General features: G+C 43.4%; 1 protein-coding gene across 1 annotated transcript; it reads left to right on the top strand.

Annotated features, from left to right (window-relative positions):
* The first annotated feature begins 1606 nt into the window (after nucleotides 1–1606).
* Nucleotides 1607–17289, top strand: LOC131291389 (tropomodulin). Its single transcript, XM_058320594.1, has 8 exons — nucleotides 1607–1684; nucleotides 10009–10161; nucleotides 10236–10403; nucleotides 10474–10818; nucleotides 10958–11209; nucleotides 11395–11542; nucleotides 13377–13587; nucleotides 17256–17289. The coding sequence occupies exons 1-8, from the start codon at nucleotides 1607–1609 to the stop codon at nucleotides 17287–17289; spliced, it is 1389 nt and encodes a 462-aa protein (XP_058176577.1).
* Nucleotides 17290–19561: the final 2272 nt, after the last annotated feature.

Here is a 19561-nt window from a genome sequence, read left to right as displayed (position 1 = left end):
AAAAAGAGAGAGAGAGAGAGAGAGAGAGAGAGAGAGAGAGAGAGAGAGAGAAAAAGAGGGAGAGAATCGAAATAATTTTAAAAAAAAAGAAAATACGTAATTATCGCGGATCGAGCATGTCGGAGCTATATGGGACAAGCAAAGGGAGAAGGAGAGAAGATCAAAAGACTTCAGAAATAAGATCGTATAGTGAGCGAGAGTTTGGTGATGGTTTTCTTGAACCGTTTGCTCAAGTTTCAACCACCTTCCCGTCGTGTGGTGTGGAGCACACATGTAGTTTTAATTTGTTAGGTGCGCGAATAGGTTTCAGGATTGAACGCTTTCTCCGAAGATACATTGTTACGGTCATTACAACCGCGTGAAGAGTATTTTTTGGTTTTTTCGTGTGTGGCGGTATGTAAATGTGCGTATGTATGTGTGCCTGTGCGTGTTGCCTTACCCATCTTGTCAATCCCGTGTCGTGTTCCGACCGTAATAAGAATTAGAAAATATAGGGTGAAAAACAATTAAATTAAATATAGTTCGGTTTGGCGATCGTTCTGCTGCCGGCAGGGCCAAATAATTAGCGCAACAATTAGTAGAAAAGCTGAACCGATCACCAGTCACCGAGGCTTGCCAGATATGCCAGGCTTTAAATAGACACCGGACATTTCCAGGTGGCGCCCACCGTGACGGCATTTGCCACGAGCCATACGGTTACTCCTCACTATCAAAATCTAACCGGGAACCCGACATCCCCAGCGAACCACCAAACCGAATTGATCACCGCTCTACTGCTGTTATCGATACTGTATTGAAGTGTGCGTGTATGTGTATGTGTGCGAATGTACGTGTGCTCTTAGTTCTTGATCTTGTGCATTCGTTTCATGTTCAGTAGACCAGCGTACGAAGGGGAGCGACTATGTGCGACTTTTTTCCATTTTTTTCTTTCTTTCTGTTTTACTCTCCTTCACCCCATGAATCTCCGAATGTTTAGCACCACACTGTTTCCGAAGCGACAAACGAAGGCGAGATTTTTCGAGATAATGCGACACGCATCAACCCCGTGTTGCGCGAAAAGTTGGGGGAAAATTTCGCCTTTATGTAACATATATATTTTCTAACGACGTTTTTGCGGCAACAGCGGCATAGAAAACGGAACTCTATTACGCAGGCCACGAGGGACAATTTTCCAGTTTTGCTCCTGCATACGATCTTTTCGATGCGTCAGAAGTTTTTCTTCGGTTCGGACATTCAGTTGCGAGATTTTTTGAACGTCATAATATCCAGCGCGGAACATGCGTGTTTTGTTGTTTGAAGTTTTTCCTTCATCTCTGAAGGATCTCGAAAGCGGGTATGCGGGCGGGAAAAACGGGTGATCGAGTTTGTAGGGGAAGGCGAGTAAGAGAGAGAAAGAGAGATAGATAGAAAGTGACTGGACGATAGAGACGGAAGTATTCGGTGGTACCCTTAAGCGCCACACAACCTAGCGGCCAGTGTCTCTGTATATATAAATAATACGTACATTTATGTATATATATATATACACAGCCGCACACACATAATACTTACTCCGGGTGTTAAAAATAGAAATTGAACTGATTTTAAGCCGATTTAATTTCCAATTATGGCCGAAACGTACGAGGAGTACGAGGAGACGCACCATGTCACCAGAAAGTCCGTGACCACCTTCAAGATCGAGGAAGTAAGTAAGGAAGTTTGTTATTCTTTTTCTGCCAAAACCCCTACCAGCGAGTCCCAGCTTGCCTTGCTTCTTATCCTCTTCCCCACCCCTTTTGCCGCGGGCTAGGTTGCAACTGCAACTGCGACGGACAGCTGCCACCCGTACTTCATAGCCCCGCAGTCAGAAGTCACGTTCACCGATTGCGCACTTTGTAGCCGCATAGTACTTTGGTGATGTGTGGTATATTTATTGTGAAACGCCCCCGCCACGCTCGAAACGAGGTATTACAGTGGACACGCCTGTACGGTGGACCACACTGCGTCTGTTGACTTTTCAATATAGTTGCTGCTCGAGGTTCTTCGTTTTGTTTTTCTACCCAGCCACCCTTTTTCAGCCAGCTGCTGGGCATATTGCACCCCCAGCGTTGGTGAAGTAGATCTGAAGACTGAAAACTTCAAATCCTTTCCGGTGGCCCCTTTCTGGTTTGCAGGATGTGAAATAACTCACGCAGCAGTTGCAGAAGTAGTCTACGCTACTGGGGCTGCTACTATCAAGCGACAGAGATCCGCAGAAGCAGTAGTAGATACGCAAGAGCACGGCCAAAGAAGCGCATGAACGGCTGCGAACAACAACAGGGTCTGTGGGACTATTTTTAAATGTTGATTTTACCATTCCGTACATATAGGATACATGTATACATCGTATGTGTACGCACAGACACACATACATACACGCTTATTATTGGCTCGAAAGGAAACACACTAGGAAAAACAGAACACAAGAAAAATAAAAACCAAAACCGCTGAAGTTACACGCAAACCATCGCGAGCAGATCTGTAGTTTGCTTGTGTTGACTATTTATTTTAAGTAGTCCTACCAATTTAAATTTAGCCGATGTATTGCTTAGTGTAGTCGCTGTGCTCGCTAGCACCCCACACACACACACCCGCGGAGGGGCGGGGGCAAGGATTGCGCAGATAGGACACGAGCAGGACAAACCATCGCTACGGCACATTGGTAATAGCTACGCTTGCTTGCACTAACAAACACTTACTTCCGTTTGCCATAGTTCGCTCGGGGTTCGCTCGGTGGATGCCCTTAGCGGTTCAACTGGTCGTTAAAGGGATATCCTTGTACACGCTGTTCGATTAGCACCCACGGACAACTGGTCACCTCTTCCATTGTCACCTTGCTCGAGTTTGTCCTCGCCCGTGTGTGGAGAAGATTGATTACTTCGTTGGTAAACATAACTTCAAAAAAACACTAAGGGGAGCAAAACAGACAACAGCAACTGGTAGAAGGACACTCGTGGTCTAGGTGAAGCTAGGTTTTCCGACCTCCGCCCAACCTGTGAGCATGCGTGCGTGTGTGTGTATGTGTGCTCAGTTACAGTTGCCGCCGGATTTCGGACGACCAAAAGGAAGATCTTAACTTGCTAACAGACGACCGAATAATCATGTCCGATGAAAGACAAGTTCAAACGCGACACACAGTGGTTTCCATCCCATCTAACCGTAGTTTTTTTTTTTAATTTTCAAGGAAAAAGAAACTCAAACTTCTGCTGAACAGTCGCGAGGAAAGTAGCCATCGCGATAGTTGGGAAAATGATGCAAAAATAAAAGGGAATAAAAAGCAAACATGTCCGTGATGCTTTCCTCGTTTTGAGGTTGTTGGATGTACTAACATTAGCAGAAGCGCTGGTCGGTAGTGGCAGTACCCTAACGCGTACAGCCATATGCGTCAATCCCTGCATCTTCGGGTGAATCTTTCCGGCCAGCAAAATTTTGGTTTTGATTTCTCTGCTTCTTTGTGTGTGCGTGTCTGAGAGGGATGCTGGGACCTCGATTAGTGATGCTGCCAAAGATCACCACAAACAACCCGGAACCGTTGGACCACTACAATCCGCCTGTCTCACGGCATTCTGCCATTCTGCTCCGACGGAAGTTATGTAACCCGCCCAACCCTATTTTGAGAGCTTGACGCGTGTGAACGTGAATTATTCGATTTTCCGTCCCATGTAAGTTTTCCAATTCAACGCAGCTGTTCGAGGGCAGCAAAGATTCTCGCAAAGTTTGAAAAGGCAAACTCTTTTTTTTGTTACTACAAACTTAGAAAATTATCTGCCCGTTAAGGGCTTACAAGACTTTTACCCTATGTGTACGTACGTCGATAGTCAGTCCTCTCGTACAGGGGAGGGTCCGGTCCCCGGTTGGGATTCGAACCCACGCCGTCGAGGTAATGAACTTCGGCCGATCATGGACCGAATTTCTAACTTGCGCTACTGCTCGGCTGTCGCGGACCCCCAGATTACATAAGTCGTAAACGCAACTACTTAGTGTTTTAACGTTCAGACTAATTCGGAAGAATTCGGAAGGTTATTCTAAATTTTGACTGTATTTGGTTTTAACTCACTACTTACGCGTAACAATGAATATTTTAAAACAAACCCAACTATCTAATTTCCAGCATGCTTTTAAAATAATTTAAATAATGCTTATACTAATAAGTTTGGCCCGAAGTTCTGTTCCTTCTTGTGTGATAGTTTTGATTTAGTTCCTATTGCAATATTCTCTCCGTGTTAAGCCATTTTCCTGTTTCTTCCGTTCGACGCTTCAAATATTTCCAAACAGTAAATCTTACTCCTTGTTGTGGCTTTTACTTCAACTTTTTCGTATTCTTTGGTTGCTTTTTCAGGTAAGTTACATACCGCAACAAGTGCAACAATCAATCGAAAGCCCGTTCCACGCCGAGACACACCTATCAACAAGCGCCGACAGTACCAGCAAAATAGAACTAATCAATCAACGGAACAGGGTGGTCTTTTCGGACAGCAACAGACAAAACAAGGGAAACTGCTGGATCCCTCCAGGGTTTGATCGTCACGTTCTTACGTCGGGGGAGGGGGATGAGGAAAAACATAGCTCTCTGTACAATAATGTGGAAAATGTACCACGACCGGACAAGAGAAGATGCGGGTTCGACTTGACTTGGCTCAGCAACACCAAAAGAAACACATATACACACAATAGTAATACACAAACACAATGGGAATGTGGTACAATTTCGAAAACAGCCATAGGCGACATTTGGCAGCACAGCCAGAGCAAATGTTATTTATTCATGTTTCTGCTGTGGAGTGAGCGCTATGATTTCGGGTTAGCATTGACACATGAGGTACAAAGAGAAGAGAGATAGAAGCTATTATGTTTCGTACTTAGAAGGCTTATTGCAACTATATACGCACATACCTCCCATATCGACAACGCGGTACCACCCATGCACGAGCAGAACAATGGTCAGCACTCTGTGTGTGCGTGGTTTATGTGGCAGGGCTGCGGCGTACGGCCCCTACTTGCCACACCCCCGGCCAGGCGACACGTTGCCACCAAACCACGTGGCCACTTGAGCGGCCACTCGCTGTACATACTGTGCTTGCGCGTAATAAGCAAACGCAATCGGAACGGGCCGTTGTTGTGTAAATACGTTATTTTCCTACTAGCAGTTTTTCAACGACCACTTCTTCGTTTGCGCAACAATCGCTACTACACGTGTGTCGAAGAAATTGTTTTGAAATGTCTAAACGAATGATCGTTCTTGTATTCTTTGATAAATACTTTTTCATGTCAGTTTTCTTGCTGTCTTCTGGTTAATGTTTTTTTATGCTGCATGTGTTTTTTTCTGTTTGCTCTCTTTCACTGGCAGCTTTGATGTTTTTGCGCAGAGAATTTTCGTAAATGCGCAATATTGTTGCTTTATTTTCAATATATTTTCTAGGAGTGATCAAGTCTAGATTTCAGAGCTGTTAGGTGAATAGATTCGGAGATTCGGAGTTGGAAGCCGACCCACAATGCACTCCACCGGCCAATGGGGGGAATTGGTCCTTGGCGGAAAGGAAGCCAAAAATGGCGGGGTTCGAAAAAACAAACGTTCCCTTCCTGGACACGCAAACGTGAGCGTGTCATGAGATCGGACCGTCGTAAAGATGCTGGGTGATCTTTACCTCTAGCGCCACAACCTTCCTGCCAGGTAGGCGAAGGTGCATTCTCACGGCTTCAGCCTTTGTGTGGCAGCACCAGTAATGATGAGATGGTGCGAAGTATAATTTACTGCAAATCCATTTTAACAAAAATACTGGAAAAACGACTGAATATTTTTATACCGTGTAGCAACTAAAAAATATTATTTGGAAAGTGTCACTCATTGTTGATTGATTACGTTAAACTGTTATCACATCGGTTCAAACATACGGTAATACAATGGTAGCTCAAGAAACATTTTGAAAAATCCAGTACAGAAAGTGTAAAAACTGATTTCAAAGACTCAGTTGGTTTCAGACAATAATTCAGTTGGTTTTCTGCTGCTTTATACCGTATCTTTGCTGATTTTTTGCTAAGATTTATGTAGCATGAATAGCAAGCAAGCAAGTTAAGAACAGAACATACATAACATAAACTGATTTGACGCTCGAGTAATTCTGTTTTAAGCATTAAACTTACCAGTATAAACTTTACACACCGCAGTCATGGTATACGCTGGGGTAAACTGCTGTTTTGGGACCGGACGGCAAACAACCGGGAAAAGGAAACAAAAACTAATGGAGAGCAAATAGAACTACACTTCAGCTGTTATAAGCTTCATTTTCCTAACAGTGCTTCTGGTTGATGGAGTTGATTAGAAATCAAAGCAATTAATTTTTCACGGGAATTTAAGGCACAAACAATCCAGCGTTAACTTCCGCAGACGATGTTAACGACGTACGCAAGAAAGGCGATCCCCGTTACTCTCACTTCGTGCTGTGGCCCATAGTGTTTGGTACGTCAAAGTCAAGTATCGAACTCGTCCGTTCGTAGCCACACAGTGTCAACGGGCTCGCGGGTAGTGTCAGTCTGTGTACGTCATTTGTAGCGTCTAGATGTTCGTCGGGGTCAGCATCTGCTAAGTTCTCTTGTTCATCCCCTCTGCATTGTGTTTTTTTTCGTGAAACAATCACGAAATTGTGAAAATCCCATTCGTGTCGCGTGTGTTCAACCGAATGTACCTTGGTGCTTGAACCTCCCGCGCTGGTTTGTTGTCGTTTCTGGGCATACACCAGGCCAACAAACGGGACCGTTCCGTTGTGTGCATCGATCCGATCTGTTTTTTTTTTACTGTTACCGGGGTAAATTGTTCCTCGCTGGCCTCAGCCGCACCCTACCAACCCCTCGAACCGAATCAATCGGCAGTGGTGGTCCACGGCCCCGCCAAAATCGCGATCGAGCTTCCATTGTTGCCGTGATCAATTTTTCCAATCGCAGTAGCCCAATTTTCCAGCCTCGATTAACGTGAAAACTGTTTTCTACTTCCACCGATTCTCTCCCATGCAAAACACGAAAAATTAACCTCCAGTAAAAATACGGCTCACTCGGAGGGTGCTCAAGGCAACATCATCACCGTCATCGTCATCGTCGGCGGCACTGATAAGAGGTGGTCCATATATAGGAGCGAACCAAAGGCTGTGGGTAGATTTTGCGAGGACGAACCAGAAGAAGGGGGTTACCAGCTAATTGAATCATTCAGTTGACAACTTCTTCCGCTCGCAAGTGTACATACTGCCAGTCCCTGCCGTACACTCGAGGCCCTTTTTAAAGCGTGCATAAACGACATAAAACGAGAGAGAGAGAGCGAGAAAGGGAAAAATAACCAAAAGTGCTTGTGTTCCATCGCGAAGGTAGAGGCGAGACCCAATAGTAAAAAAAAAAGAAAATCCAGGGTGTGTTCCTTGCTCACAGTGCGTGTGTGTGTGCGCGCGTGTGCCAATAGAAACCCCTAGTGCAACATGGTAAGCTTTCAATCAATAATTACTAGCACCCTAAAAATACATCGTAATGTTTTCGACACACGCTCTGGACCAAAAGCATAAGACCTGTGTGATATGTCTAACTTCTTTGGGTTTGCCCTTTACGATGCGCGCTCTGCACGGCAAATACTTTGTCTCTTCTCCCATTGTTTTGTGTTTGTTGGATGACAAATGTGTTACTTTCTGTCCGTTTATCCCTTACCGATCCGCAGTTTTCCAGTTGCTAACGATGAGCAATGGCGAATATGTAATAATAATATTACCACGTCTGTTTGTTTTCCTTCATAATACAAGCATATCCCCCCTAAACGCGCCACATCTGCATCATTCGGTTTGGTTTTGCACGTTTCGTTCGATGCTTGCACAACGCCGCGAGGCACAAAGTATGTAACGCGTACCCTGGGCCGAGGGCCAATCAATCGTAGATGATAAATTAACGGGATAGATTTTTGTTGTTGTTTTTGTTGCTGCTCTTGCTGTTATTATTATCATTTCTACATTGACTTCCGACTGTTTGTCGCCGTTGTGCTGATCGTTTGCATTCGCTCGTTATGTTACTGCCCGGTATGGTTGGTATGTTACATATGATGGCGCGAACCGTGTCTGCTCTTTCTGACCACTGTCTCAACCAAAACAGCATGTGTTAACCATCATCAATTTGCGCACCCTGTACCGTCACACCGCAGCATCAGTGGCAGTTGTTTTGGTAGCAGAGAGGCACGTTGGGTGGATTATTGCTACCATAGATTTGAGAAACAAGCAATGGTTACAGAAAATAAATGGGGAAAACATATTCGTTGGCATGGAGGCATTTGCTACAAGAATACAACTGGACAGGTCAAGACGCATACCCCATCTACAAGAGTAAGAAATACAGCGAAAGCCACTGTATCCTCATAAAGATTCAATCCACTAGTCGGATTCAAGGCAGAATCGTGACAATATCGTTTGTTGCCTTGTGGAGTTTGTACCAGTGGGGGTGTAGGGAAGAAGAGGGTAAAATAAAGAAACGGTACAGGCGCGTTAGCGTTAGGAGAGGGTGAGATCATAGCGCTCGATCACCTTCAGCATCACCACCCCCACTTCGTCGGTTCGGTGGTATGGTAAAGCTACATTGCAAATTCCTTACTTTCGGATTCGTGCTGAAGCCACCGTGCTGTAGCGAGTAGTGGTAGCACGTTTACCTTGGAAAAGGGACTGAACCTGCTAGGCCCGGGCCAGCAGTTGAAAAACCGTTCGCCAAGCTCAAAAGTAGCTCCTACAGAGCCTCTGCAGTAGCCAACGCAGCGCTGTTTATGGTCATCTGACCACCATCGCGGTAGGTTACCGAAAGGCGATAATAGGACACATCCATTCTTGTTTTGTGGCTGACGAAAGGCTGACCACCGATCTATAATATATCCGTCTTTCGGTCACAAAAACTCTCTTCGGAGAGAGGCCTTGTCCCACTAGGGGATGTCGTGCCACATAAAAAAAAAGATTTTTCGCTTACATTTTACGGTATGTGTTTTAAAATTAAGCACAGAATTATACGGAAGATTTTTTGTGAAAAATTGCTGCTCCTCCATGTTGCTCACACTGACATCACAGCACTCGACCAATCTGGCGATACGAAAAACATTAAATATTAAATACAAGTACCTCCATCTCCATACATTGCACCTCAGGCAACATCATGGCGACCACGCAAACATGGCACTACACCATTCTCTTACATATATACTTATGCACACTCACCCGGCGAGAAGGAATCTAAATAAGACAAACGGTGCCTTCACCCGAATGCAACCGCTTGCATTTAGCTTGGAACAACAAGGGTCGGTCAGGGTTGGGGGGTGGGAAACGTATTTTAAAACAATCCCAAGGAGTAGGAGAAGAAAATGCGGCCAGCTAACAGTGCTCTCCGCCGCCACCCCAGCTAAATTTAATTATGCTACCGGATGGTTTACTCCGCGCAAGCCAATTGGTCCCGGGAAGTCTTTTTCGAAAAGGCTAACCACTTGGTGGCGGAATACTATCGCGGCCTGCTCAGATGGGAAATGCAAGCCGACGTGTTGCCTACGCGCTGGAATGGATTGTTTAATTGCTCCTTGACTGCTGGATTGAACCGCGCGGAACGCCAACTCCAAAACATTTGCGACCTGGGAAGCCTCAGCAGCTCATAATTCATAACGATCGTTGGTTTTTTCGACACATACACATACACACACGATAAACGCATACATACATCAACTACCATATGCTACACAAAGCCGCAAATATATAATAGAAAATACAACATACATCTGTTTGTGACTAAGCGCTGCTAATAAGGCGAGAGTGTGCATATTGTGCGCTGTCAGGAAGTGTTGACACAATCAACCCTGATGACGTGCCCATAATTGTATGCGGGCTTGTGGTCATCATCGCCACTTGTAGCATGCTTTAGCATCGTGTCCCGGAAACATAAACTAACGCCAGTTTCATTGCTTTTATTCTTCCTCTTTGTCTGCGATGATCTCACCTGCAGACCTCGTCGTCGACTACCACGAAAACCATCACGACACCGGCCAAACTGTACGGCAAGGATGTCGGCGCGTACGACGATATCGATGTGGACGAGCTGCTTGCCCAGCTGTCGCCGGAGGAAATCACCATGCTGGCAAAGGAGGTCGATCCCGATGTGAGTAAAAATCCCCGTCCCGAGAAACATTGCGTCGCATCGACTGACATTTATATTGGCTTGTGTTCCGGTAGGATTCGTTTCTACCGCCGAGCCAGCGTACGAACTACGAGTGTGATAAGGCACCGACCGGTCCGCTCGATCGCAAGAAGCTGATCGAACATATTAACAAGCAAGCACTGGAAACGCCCGACCGTCCAGAGCTTGAACCGTACGTACCGGGAGTGGTGCGCGGAAAGAAGGTAGGCAAATTTTCCACCTACGATTTAACTTGGCTTTGTAAACAACTTGCTTACACTTCCCGCTTCCTAGTGGATGCCACCGCCACCAGCGGCGAAGCTGCAGGCCGCCGATGAGCAGATAGCGATTGATCTCGGCGACGAGTACGAGCAGGCTCTCACGGATGCCACGCAAGAAGAGATTATCGATCTCGCCGCAATCCTCGGCTTCCACTCCATGATGAACCAGGACCAATACCACGCGTCGCTGCTGAACAAGGGCCAGCCGGTCGGACTCGGCTGGGATGGCATCACCAAGTCGGCTATACCGAAGATCTTCCCGGCTGAGGCACCGAATACCACCGACCCGGAGGAGACGATCCAGCGCATCAAGAGCGACGATGGCAAGCTGGTCGAGGTGAACCTCAACAACATCAAGGTGAGGTTGTCTTGTCAGTTTGAATGCAACCGAAATTTATCTTAATCTTATCCTATTTTGCCGGATTGTAGTAACTCAAAGCAACACTACGAGTGGTCAGTTATGAGCTTGTTTACAAAAACCATTCTCTGCATTTTAGACCATCTCAGACGAACAGTTCGACAAATTATTCGAGGCGCTCAAGAGCAACACACACCTGGAGGTACTGTCGCTGACCAACGTCGGACTGACAGATCGCACCGCACTGATGTTGGCTTCGGCCATCGAACAGAATCACGCCCTGCGGGTGCTGAACGTCGAAACGAACTTTATCAGCCCTCCGGTCATCGTGACGCTGGTCAAGAGCTTGCTGACGCAGATGACAATCGAGGAGTTTCGAGCCTCGAACCAGGTATGGGTTCAGATTATGGTTACGGGAGAGGCATAGTTCGAATCGATTTTAATGCTCTCTACCTTCTACATCCTTTTGCAACACGATTGGCAACACGCTGACACCCCATCAATCGCATTGCACCCCCGATCAACACGTGGCTGTGTCTCCGCCTCGATCAATACGCAATCAAACCACCACTGCAGCGATCGCAAGTGTTCGGTAACAAGATCGAGATGGAGATCACGGAGCTGGTCGAAAAGAATACCACCCTGCTGCGGCTGGGTTTGCATTTGGAGTTCAACGATGCCCGGCATCGGGTAGCCGCCCATCTGCAACGTAACATCGACAGAAGTGAGTACGGCGTAGCCGAATTTTGGGCCGCCAGCCCTGCGTTTTAGAGGAGGGAAAGGTTCCACATATTCGCATATTACTCTCTTTACTCTACCTTTCTCCTATACAACCATCCTACATTCGTCTTGTTAAAGGTTTTCCGATTTCATCGCTCTTTCATACTTCTACGGAATTCGCCGAGAAAGGGTTGTCAATTTGTAGCTTGGGATAATTTGTCTGTAGCCGTTTGAAACGTTTGCTTCATCAACAGCTGGTTGGGTCCATGAAATGTGTTTGTCTACTGCGTGTGTTAGTAGAAACGGAATTAAAGGAATCGGGTGGGATGCTAAAACTTGCTAAATGCTAAATCTCGGTCATGGTGCATCGCAATGTTCCCAATCTTAATCTACCTTTTTAGACAAAATGAAGTACCTTAACAGAATCCGTATACTATTTTGGTGGCATTTATACGACTTCCATATATGTGTTTCAGCCATGCCGAGGCATGGAAGCCACCAATCATTTTAAGATGCACCCTATTGTAGCAGGAAAGATTTTCCCCAATTTAAACTGCCCTGTACATATGTATTCCGCCAGATGATCCGGAACACTGCCATCCGATACCGTATTACCGCTTTCTGCACGTACCGATCCCGTCCGAGCCGGTACCGACGAAAACGTGGGACGAACTTCCCTAGCTTGCTGTTGGCTAACCACCGAAAGAGTGCACCGCATCTTACCGTTGGATGCTCCGCCTTTTCCCCCCTCTCTTGGCTGTAGTATTTTCCAACAACGTAGTCGATATTGTATGCTCCGTTGCACTGCTGTTTTGTTGCATCAGGGCACATGCGAAGGCTCTCGTTGGTAAGCGGCAGTACATCCGAAGGTATTTCTATCGCAACTTCTCCTCAGCATCAACAGGTTTGAATCGTGTCTCTGTGCGTTTTGGAAAAAGTGTCTAACCAAAAGATATGCGTCGCTAAATTATTCCCCATGAGAAGGATAACATTCGGTGCCTTTGGGGATCTCGTGCCCGGATAATGTCAACTTCCGGTACACACGAATCGTCTCGACAGGATCTATTTCATCTGTGTCCTCTCAGTTTTCCCGGCATGATAAATCTTCTGCCGTCTTGTTATTCACCTCCCGTAAAGATAAAACGTTTTATTTCCTTCGACTGTTATGTATGTCTTAACGGTTCGGCACAGTGCTTGCGATAACATTAATGATGTATCGAATGATTTTGTTGTCAAACCCTCATTATTTTATTTCATTTAGACATTTATTTCTCTAAAAACTTATGCGTTGTGTTTCTTTACGTTTCATTTTTGTGGCATCGTCCTGTTTGATCCTGTTTTCGTCTATCTGTATATGTGTCGTTATTATTTTTCTCCCGTTCGCTACGTTTCTGTGGATACCTTCCTCTTTCTGTCTTCCGCTATTGATCCTGAGATTTTTTTTTTATAAAAACTAGTTTGCAATAGAATCTTGTTGTGAATACCCAACTATCCTCCATAAATTTTCTGCTCTCTTGAATGTGTGGGGTTTGAGTTAGTCTTGTCATTGATCCTCCACTCTTGCTCAGATTTCCTTATTCACTGCATTTCTTTTGTTTGTTTTGACGTTACAAAGTCAATCAAAATCGACCAGTCAGTTGCGTTTCCTGCTCGTCTATCTATCTCTATCTTTCTCTTTTTATTTTTGTTTACTCTGAACCACCAAACTTGAATGCGCAAAACAAATTTGAAACCAAACAAACATCCACCTACCGAACGAACGAACGTTATTGAACGTTAAACAAAATCACATAAAAAAACAAACAAAAACCAATTAAAACCAACTTTTAAAACAATAGTTCGGGTGGACAAACGCGATGGCCGATCGTCCCGTGGCAGCTACTATCGCCCGGTCCGCCTCGGAGAAGAGGAGGAGGTGGCGGAAATGTCCGACGTCGAGGAGGAACCGGAGGAGGAGCCGGAGGCCGAGGTGCCGGCGGGCGACTACGACGTCGAGGAGGATCCCGACAACGTGGTCATCCGTCCACCGCCATCTGACGACGAAGAGATGTAAATGTCGTCCTTTGCGGAAAAATCGCAAAACAAAATTAAAAACAAGGAAAATCATCATCAGCAAACATCAAAACCAAGAAGAAAAGCCAAATTACGATAAAATCCATCAAAAGCTAAAGTAGCACAAGCAACTTTATATGGCACCATCCATTGTACCGCAAGCTAGAGTCCAGAAAACGCATAACGCCAAAGAAAACCCCACCCTGCAACTTCTAGCTTGCCGCATCCACCGTGCCATTTGCGTAACAACTTTCTCTGCTCCCACCATCCTGTTTTCCATGTCCTTGTCCTTCTCCTTCTAGAAGCCAACAATGATGCCAAACCTAAAACATGAATTGCAACAGCGCAGATGAAACACGAAATGGATAAAAAACCAGTCTCCATTAAAGAGGACGGGAAACCTTGTGTGCTGTCAACAGCACGCATGGTTTTTATTTTCACTTATTTTTCTTTTTCTTCCTCTTTTTCTCCACTTCTTACAACTTTCACACCACATTGTTGTAAATTTTATTTCTTCTGCCAATATGTACACTATCTCTTCTACCATAGATGATTTCTTCTCCGTGACACTTGCCACTCTTCTCGCTGTTCAGTGTTATTTTTAATCAACTCTATCCCATTCTTTTGTTTTCTACTGTTTTCCATTAGTTAGCTCCTTTTCCTTTTTTGCGAAGTTTCCCTTTTTTGTGATGCTAATTATCTCGAGTAATGTGTGAGCTAAACTGACACTAGAACAGAAACCCGGAGGCAATCAAAAACCAAATATCACAACGCTAGGAACACGGACGTAGGAATTGTTTTCCCTCATTTTCTGCCAGGTTCCCTGCTAGTTCAATGTAACTACTTGAATTTTGATCTGGATGACTTTGTAACCAACTAAGATTACTTGATAATATAAAAATTCACATCGAGCTGTATTTTTTTTTTCGTTCTTCTGATAGTTTTTGTAGGCTTTTTTACACTTGTTTTTATTTTTGTCATGTATTGTTGATTTGTAAAACTAGCTTTGTATCTCATTTCATTTTACCGTTTGGATTGCTTGTTCCTTTCTAAAATTTTTCTTTGGTCTGCACATTTTCTGGACCTGGTATGATCTTAAGTAATTGACCATTTACGGGTCAACTTGGTGGGTACCGCGAGTAATGAAGCATTTAAAAGTGAGTCACGAGTTTGTTTCCATCTACTTGGATTGTTCGCCTGATATCCCCTGCTTTCGTTGTTGTGCTTAATACAGATTTCTATCTTCCAATCGCTAACCAACCCTCTTACCAACAACCATTCTCTTTTACCCTACTTTGTGTTATATGACCTGATAGGAAATGTCCGTTCGATCACGTCCATCAACCGCCGTTGGACTCTCGGCCGTGTTCGCCCCGGTTCCACCCGCTACCTCCATCGATTCACAGAGCCCGTTAGTCATCACACCTCAGCACACTATCGGCTGACACTAGAACAGAAACCCGGAGGCAATCAAAAACCAAATATCACAACGCTAGGAACACGGACGTAGGAATTGTTTTCCCTCATTTTCTGCCAGGTTCCCTGCTAGTTCAATGTAACTACTTGAATTTTGATCTGGATGACTTTGTAACCAACTAAGATTACTTGATAATATAAAAATTCACATCGAGCTGTATTTTTTTTTCGTTCTTCTGATAGTTTTTGTAGGCTTTTTTACACTTGTTTTTATTTTTGTCATGTATTGTTGATTTGTAAAACTAGCTTTGTATCTCATTTCATTTTACCGTTTGGATTGCTTGTTCCTTTCTAAAATTTTTCTTTGGTCTGCACATTTTCTGGACCTGGTATGATCTTAAGTAATTGACCATTTACGGGTCAACTTGGTGGGTACCGCGAGTAATGAAGCATTTAAAAGTGAGTCACGAGTTTGTTTCCATCTACTTGGATTGTTCGCCTGATATCCCCTGCTTTCGTTGTTGTGCTTAATACAGATTTCTATCTTCCAATCGCTAACCAACCCTCTTACCAACAACCATTCTCTTTTACCCTACTTTGTGTTATATGACCTGATAGGAAATGTCCGTTCGATCACGTCCATCAACCGCCGTTGGACTCTCGGCCGTGTTCGCCCCGGTTCCACCCGCTACCTCCATCGATTCACAGAGCCCGTTAGTCATCACACCTCAGCACACTATCGGCTGACGCCGCCACCTCAAAATAAAAATTGTTTGTCACTCGGTGAACGCCTCGTCTGCACCTACCGGTTTGCTGCATGTGCATGTGCACCAGAAACACATTCACACACACAGTCATGCTCGACTGCTGGCAGAATGTTCCTTCGTACAACTTCTTCTCATTTGTTTTTTCTTTGAAGACCCAATTTTGTTATCTTCTCGTTTGTACGGCGCACGGCGAGAAACACATATACAGATAGAATCAAGCTTGAACAGATTTTAAAATACAAATCTGAAGCTTGCCTACTTCCAGTTTTACAACTGTATTAGAACAAGTCAACAACGTAAAGCCATACTTTCTTCGTTGTTTCTTCAATTATTTGTTCCAGTTACAGGATTTCGCTTCATCTTCCAGTTTGTTTTCTTCGTTGTGCTATTGCCATTCTCCCTTATTGTTCGCCAACATAACACGTTTTGATTAAATTATATGAAACATGTCTTTTTCCTTCTTTACCGTTAGCGTTGCCAGGTCATGCGTTCTTGGTTCGAGATTTAAATTTTTTTTTCACACACACACACACACACACACACACACACACAAACACAAACACAAACACACTCACAGAACCTCAGTCCCCTACGATATCGGGTGATGGAACAAGTAATCACAATAGACTATCGTTGTAACCCGTTTTCCTTATCATATAAATACACAATGATATATGCTAATTTGACATCTTTCTCTCCATGTGAATAATTCTACATTTGTGTATTTGTGTGGGTGTATATGTATGTGTATGATTACCTTGTTCATAGTATACACAATCATTGGCTTCCCCAGCCTCCCTGTCTTCCTTCCGCGTTGTTTTCTTTTCTGGTTGCATCTTAGAGTAGTCAATATCTATCCGAAAAACTCGGATGAACGTACCATCTATGTATATCGTCAGCACCAACATCATGCTATTCATCGCCCATTTCAATGGCCGAATGTTCTCTGCTGTATCATTTTTAATGACGAAAACCTCGGAAATGTTACAAATGGGAAACACTATATTGCTTCTGAAGATTTTCCATATGTTACAGCATGTCTTTGTAGATGTATGTATACACTAGGCAAAAGCATATCATCGGCATTGGACGCATTTTCATGAAGAAACGTCACTGGCCAACCTGATGCGCTTGTCGCGACATCGGTTCTCGGCTTGGCGCTTTCCATGTTACAGCTACTTTTCGGATGTTTTTCTGTAACATAAATAGCATCGTTTCATTTTTTACTTTTTGCATGTAACTTATCGTTCCCAACTGATTTACGTTTCCATGAAAACATATTTTTGGGGAGTCCTGTAGCGACTCAGTTTTCTTCCTCCATTGTATCTTATTTACTAAGTATTACTACTACCCATGCTACTTTCGTTGCTTTTCATATCCTTAAATTGTCTATATTGTACATTGTGTATTGTGTCTCGAAATTCCTTTCGAGTTTTGTTTTTATTCGACGTTTTTTTGTTTCGTTTCTCCATCCACTTCCAGTAAGAAAAAATCTCTCACAACGGCTGCAGTTTAGATTTTTTCAAAACATGCATAGAAAACAGACAACCATGATACAGTGAGTCGCAGATTTTACCGGCATGCGTCTTACGCGCGCGGCCGCTTCTACTTCTGTCTACTTCTTCCCCGACACATTCTTCATGTACTGTAACTACTACTACCACTACTACCACCACTTCCACCATTGCTACCAATAGTGTGCAACTTTTTGTGCAAGTCTACCGACAACCATAAAAAGAAACTTCAAGTCATCACACTCAGTTACGGCAACCAGAAACAGGAGCTGCTGCCCAAACCATGGACCATGGTTTATCAAAAAGATCAAAAACAACCAGCCCGCAGCCAAATTGCAAGAAACCACAAATAAGTCGATCTAAAAGCGGGGAAGAAAAGATGAAGAAGAGCACCTGGTCATTGCGAGAATGATAATGAGTGAAATTTTAGAAACACATCACATATTGTTCAACAGGATTTAACCGACCAACAAAAAAGTACATTATGCAAACAAAACAAGCAGGTCAAGCCTATCAAACTTACACACTATCTGCCATGGCAATAAGAGAAGGAAAGAGAAAAAGAACGAAACAAAACTGTATCCGAATGTGATCTAGCTGAAGGTATACTTTTACATTTTACTTTCGCTAGTTGATTGCTTACCTATAACAAGCATTGCTTGTTTTCTTGTTTCGTAAATCCTTCTTTTAACGAGTTTTGAGCAAATCTGACAATCTTTTCTTTTTATTCTTCTTCCTTTATGCTGCTCTTCGTCCATTTTTTCTAGTGTACTTGTAACATAGTAAGATTAACTAAATCATACTGCCATAACATACTGTAATTGAAAGCTTTACTTGGCTCCACTGCGTTATTTTGTTTTTCGGCCGTTGTGGATAACTACTAAAATTGTTCGATTTGTTGGTTCTTGCGAACATAAAGAGCACATCTTTCTAACCTTGCTTTTCTTGTTCCTTATTTTATGTACACAAAGGGTTTGTTTTGAGTGAAGAATGCTTTCTGAACAAATTTAAACTAATGCCGTTTGCGCGCAAATCGGTTCTTTACTCCAAGGATGGATAAGCAAAATTGGTTGTTGTTTGATTCCATGTTAGTTCGTTCCTCTTATCATCTTGAACTAATTTACCTTCATGTGTTGCAACTATGTGTAAAGTGCTTTTCTGCTTAAAATCTACATTTCTGTTAGCTTTACTAATGTTTTGTGTGTCTTATGTTTACGCTGAAAAAGTGCTGAATCCTCACTGTAAACACTCACGCAAACTCACACACATCCACCTCACCACTATAACACACATTATTTTTTCTCAATTTTTATGATGATCCTTTTAACATCTTCTCCATTTTCTGTGGCGTACGTTAGCACTTGACCTGGACAGGATATTGCTCTCGCCTCCGCCGCGTTATTTACGCTTTTCCCTCTCTCTATTTTCTACCTCTCCACTATGTACGCCCACATCTTGCACATCCATTTCGATCACAGCGTTTGTTTATGCACTTCTTTTGCTGATTCAAAACCTAGCCACATCTTTTACTTTCCGTTGATGTTTGATGTTTTTTTGTTTTCGTTCGATACATCAAGCTGATCTCAACCACATCCGCTTTATTGTTTGTAATTTTCCCGTTTGGGTTTGGATTGGTTTTTACCACTTTTTCTTCCCCCTTGTTAAACAATGTTAATCCAGTTTTTGTTTTTTTTTGTTCTGTTTTACCCTTTACTGAACTTTAATTGGACGATGTAATTGATGTTTGTTTTCTTCTTTTCTCTTCCTTTTTTCTTTTTTATTTCCAAATTTCTCATATTTTTTTTCTCATTGAATCAATAATGCTATCGGGTTTCATTTATCGTCAATCATGCAAAAATGGTTGTTGGAGTATAATTTTTGTTTGTTTTGGTTTTTATTTTTATAAGTAGCTCGGAGATCACACTATAAGATACCAAAAAATGTTATCTAGAAAAGAAGATATAGAACTACGCAGTACGATAAAAACTTACAACAAAAACATTGCGAACAAAGCAAGAAAAAAAAAACAGGCAGAAAGGTTGAGCTAAACCGTACCAAGCCGTAGTGCGCTTCCTTTTACGTCTTTTTCCCAAAACATTTAACTAGCGAAACAAGAAGTGTTGTGCGCCTTGCTTGCTGCAAGAGCGTGTTGTTTAAAAATATGTCGGTTATTTTCCAGTATGGTACCTCTTTCGCTTGTTGTTGGTTTTATTTTTCTCTTTCGGGATGCGCTTATTGTTTCTCTAATAATTGAGATAATAGTTTATTTTTCCT

This window comes from Anopheles ziemanni, chromosome X (assembly GCF_943734765.1).
Source record: "Anopheles ziemanni chromosome X, idAnoZiCoDA_A2_x.2, whole genome shotgun sequence".
NCBI lineage: Eukaryota > Metazoa > Arthropoda > Insecta > Diptera > Culicidae > Anopheles > Anopheles ziemanni.
The sequence above is the reverse complement of the archived record's forward strand: the minus strand, read 5'-3'. Positions and strand labels throughout refer to the sequence as shown.

What these genes read in the sequence shown, in the direction of transcription:
- LOC131291389 (XM_058320594.1), top strand. Translation starts at nt 1,607, where the DNA reads ATGGCCGAAACGTACGAGGAGTACGAGGAGACGCACCATGTCACCAGA. An exon ending in GAGTGGTGCGCGGAAAGAAG is followed by an intron (nt 10,404 to 10,473) that starts GTAGGCAAATTT and finishes CCCGCTTCCTAG; the next exon opens with TGGATGCCACCGCCACCAGC. An exon ending in CCATCTGACGACGAAGAGAT is followed by an intron (nt 13,588 to 17,255) that starts GTAAATGTCGTC and finishes ATCCACTTCCAG; the next exon opens with TAAGAAAAAATCTCTCACAA.